Here is a 3953-nt window from a genome sequence, read left to right as displayed (position 1 = left end):
TCAGCTCCGAAGACAAGACTCAGTCGTTGTGAAACGATGGCTGGCATACGTTTTGACATTGCAGACCTTGACACCGAAGATAATGCCAAAAATGAAAGCGGCAGCAGCCAGAACCAACACGGTAGCGTATAACGCAATGCCCTTTTTAAGCCTGAGAATCCTGGAGAAAAACGAATGAGCATTGGGAACTTCAGATGATGAAGCGGCGACTCACCGATATGCCAAAAACACCTGCGTTATGCAAGCCGTGACTGTAGCTACAAATACCCATGCTGGATAAGGCCAAACAGGTCCTAATGTACAGAAAGGATCAAACTCGAGCGCGAACAGGTTCGGTAGAAACGTACTGGTCAAAGCGAAGGGATTGTTATAGCCATCTACACTGGTGAGTGGTGTTTGGCATTCAATATGGCGAGGGGTTAACGATGGATACGCACGCATAGACCCAAGCGAGGTAGATCAATCTAAACAAGGTTATCACTTGACGTTTGCCGTAGATACTCCGCTCAACTCACGAACTGCTGTGGAAAGTGTCGAGGCAGAGTAACGCAAAAACGGTGAGTCTGCCAGCCATATTTATGGTATCAGTCTTGAAGGCGACCGCATCGTTAAACCGGACACCGACCGAATCCATAACGCGTCGTTGAATGCTATTTGTCGAGCGGTCAGAACCTGATCAAGGGGAAACGGCAGCTGGTGACTCACCAATATTGTAATACGATGCATATTGGAATGTAAGTACCCCATAGAGATAGGCGTTGACCTGCGGACCCAAGGAAAAGTCAGCACATATCGCGGCTCCTCAGCGGTAGGAAAAATTCCTCACAAAAGATGCCCAGCAGAAGAGGGCCTATACATGGTTAGGAAATCGCAATATGAGAAGGAAGCATGAATCTCACCAAGAGTTACCTGGAAAATACCCATCGGAGAGGTGACTCGGAGGGGAATGAGTAACTGAAGCGAGAAGAGGTTGTGGGCGGTGGCCAACTTCAGAATTGTCCACGAGGGTCGACCTCAGCGCCATCCCTTACTTAGAAGATGAAGCAACCGAACACGAAAGGGATTATGTTAGATAAGGGCGCCAAGGGTGCGGAAATGAGTTGGGACTCCGACGGTTGTCAGGCCAACGTTGCACCTCGATATGTATGTCAAGGTTCAAGGTTCAAGGTTCAAGGTTCATATTGCTACCGCCGACGACGACGACATCCAGGATTTTCACCGTGATATTTCATTCTAGACGACATGTTTTCGCATCTTCAAGATTTTGTTTCATCCTCTGTTCCGTAATCGGCATTCGGAGTCGGAAGGCATCGGGGCGATCTTCTTACAGCTAACGAGGTATCGATAGACCAGAACTCCAAACGCTCCGCTCAGTGATTTTATTTACTTTTGGAGCTGGCCAAACAACTTCCCACAGCTAATTGGCGGGCATTGCCATCCCACCCCTTCCCGCTGTTGCGTATATAGTCATAAATTCCTGGTTAGGTTGTTTGCACGTACCCTGAGACTCTATAAGTAAACAAAGTCACTAAGCGGAGCGTTATGAATTCTGGTCTATCGATACCTCGTTAGCTGTAATGGGCCTTGCTTATAATCAATCAATTTAATGTTCGTTGCCAACAGTTGCCGGGCGACTTTACATTGAGGCAGGGTCGTGTCAAAAGCCATGCTAATGTCTTTTTGGTTGTAATGCGCTATACACCGACATACGTAGGTGGGAGCGAGAGGTGATCATTTCTTGCTCTCTCCTGGCTTCCACTAGCACCAACGCCACCCACCCCAGAAAACCACAGGAAGGCCTTAGCGGTGAGTCAACCTGCGCACTCTCATGTTGGCGATATCCTTGTGGGGAGGTCGATTCCACATCTTAATCTTCTTCTCTACATGTTTATGGAGAAACAGTACGCTAACGATTTCTTCTTTGATCTCGTCAGCTGCTGTGCTCCGCCGTCGCGACTTTGTCGTGTACCAGGATATCTACCCCACTTCAAGTATACCTTCCTAGTGAAGCCTATCACAGGCGCCCGTACACTTTCGCTCTCTTAAAATTTTAACTAATATAATCGCGGTATGAGTTACTTCGACACTTCATCGCCTGCTGACATCTTATACGTTATGCTGAAGCTCCCCCCTAAGCCTCAATATGGAAGCTACCGACGATGATCCGTTGGCCATCTTTATGCGGCCACCACCAAACGAAACACCAACCGAGAGAGGCGCTCGTGAAGAAAGAGAGGCTCACGCGCGTCANATAAGCGATCAGATTGACAAACAACTCAAGAAAGATAAAGCAGCTCTAAAACGACAGAATGGGTTTGTCCGACTGTTGCTTTTGGGTCAGTCAGAGAGCGGTGAGTTAATTTGCCTCAGCCTTCTGTAGATTTTGCTCATTACACATCGTGTGTTTCGACCCCCCATAGGTAAATCAACGACTATCAAAAGTGCGTTGTGTGCCCGCCGTTCTTGTAATATCCCTCATCACCTCCAATACAGACTTTCGAATGAAATACTCCCATGCTCAGTGGAAAGCTGAACGTTTCTCCTGGCGCGCCGTCATTCAGCTTAACCTCGTCCGCTCCGTCCTCACCATCCTCGACACAATCCAAACAGAAATGAACGGGACCACCTCCACCCCAACACCCTCCATTGTTCAAGCAACTTCCTCTCACGAAGAGGAGCAGGAGGAAGATGACCCAATTCCCTGCGCGACTACAAGTGGCGTCGGCATTCTCGCGAACATAACCCGCCGTTCATCGCTATCCAAGGACTCCAACTCAAGTTTACGAACGACTCTATCAAGTCAACACCAAATTCTCGAACTCCGCTTAGAACCTTTGCGCAGAGTTGAAGCAGATTTGAAGAAACATTTAGGTGCAGGATCGGACGAGGAAGAATTTGACTCCAGCGCATCCCTTGGTGTCGACCCCCTAGGACCCTCACCCTCTAGTTTAGGTGATGGTGACCAAGGCGGCGAAAGACGAAGCGGAAACCCGATGTTTACAGCACGTAAAGTAAAACAATGTGAATTCGGCGTCAAGCGGTTACACGAAGCCCTGGAGAACGGTGTACATACGCCATCATCTCGTGGCAGTCATCATGGCCACGGTACGCGCGACTCGGGGTCGTATACCTCCGATGACGCTACGCATATCATCGCGAGTTGTAGAGATGACATGAAGGCGCTATGGCTGGATGAAGCTGTTCGAAAGGTGTTGGTAAAGAGGAAGGTGAGGATTGAAGACGGGGCCGGATTGTGAGTGCTTTCTTGTTACGTGTCACTTCCCCACCCCCTGCCAGCCTTGCCTTCTTACCTCTGTTTAATTTCCCCTTATTTTACCCCTTCCATCCACCTCACCCCCATTCCTCGTGCCCCCTTCTGCTCCTTACCAATTTACACATACCTCAGCTTCTTAGATGATATCGACCGGATCGCGACACACACCTACGAGCCTTCAGATGACGACGTCGTTCGTGCCCGCCTTCGAACACTCGGCGTGCAGGAGTACAACATCCAATTCGAGCAGAGTAAAGGGCCAACGCTGTTTGCAGGTGCATCCCGTTTATTTCCTGTTACGTACTACTAACATGACTACGTCATGCAGGCAGTTTGGGTGATTTCGGAAAGGAATTGATCATCTACGACGTAGGCGGATCACGGACGATGGTACGTCTATTCCATCTGCCCAACAGTTTTTATGTCTGATGCTATGATGTATGACTAGCGACAAGCATGGCTTCCCTTTTTTGACAACGTCGACGCCATCATCTTCCTCGCGCGTAAGCTCCTCGACCCTCATCTCATTCCAAACCAATCTCATTCACTTTGAATAGCTATATCGTGTTTCGACGAATGCCTCCAAGAAGACTCCAAGATTAACCGTCTCAAAGACTCCTTGCTCCTCTGGCGCTCCGTCTGTTCCTCTAAACTCCTGGTCAAAGCAACCCTCATCCTC

At 49.0% G+C, this 3953-nt stretch overlaps 1 protein-coding gene across 1 annotated transcript; it reads right to left on the bottom strand.

The window, feature by feature from the left end:
• LACBIDRAFT_303316 (uncharacterized protein) lies at window positions 1-924 on the bottom strand (the record flags this gene model as incomplete). Its single annotated transcript, XM_001883897.1, has 8 exons — window positions 1-160; window positions 215-293; window positions 348-382; window positions 438-464; window positions 516-650; window positions 706-763; window positions 827-850; window positions 900-924. 8 exons carry the CDS (start codon window positions 922-924, stop codon window positions 1-3), a joined length of 543 nt encoding a protein of 180 aa, XP_001883932.1.
• Between the last annotated feature and the right edge of the window lie 3029 nt (window positions 925-3953).

Source organism: Laccaria bicolor, genomic scaffold (assembly GCF_000143565.1).
Source record: "Laccaria bicolor S238N-H82 LACBIscaffold_23 genomic scaffold, whole genome shotgun sequence".
Taxonomy (NCBI): domain Eukaryota; kingdom Fungi; phylum Basidiomycota; class Agaricomycetes; order Agaricales; family Hydnangiaceae; genus Laccaria; species Laccaria bicolor.
This window is presented reverse-complemented; position numbering and strand designations above follow the sequence as displayed.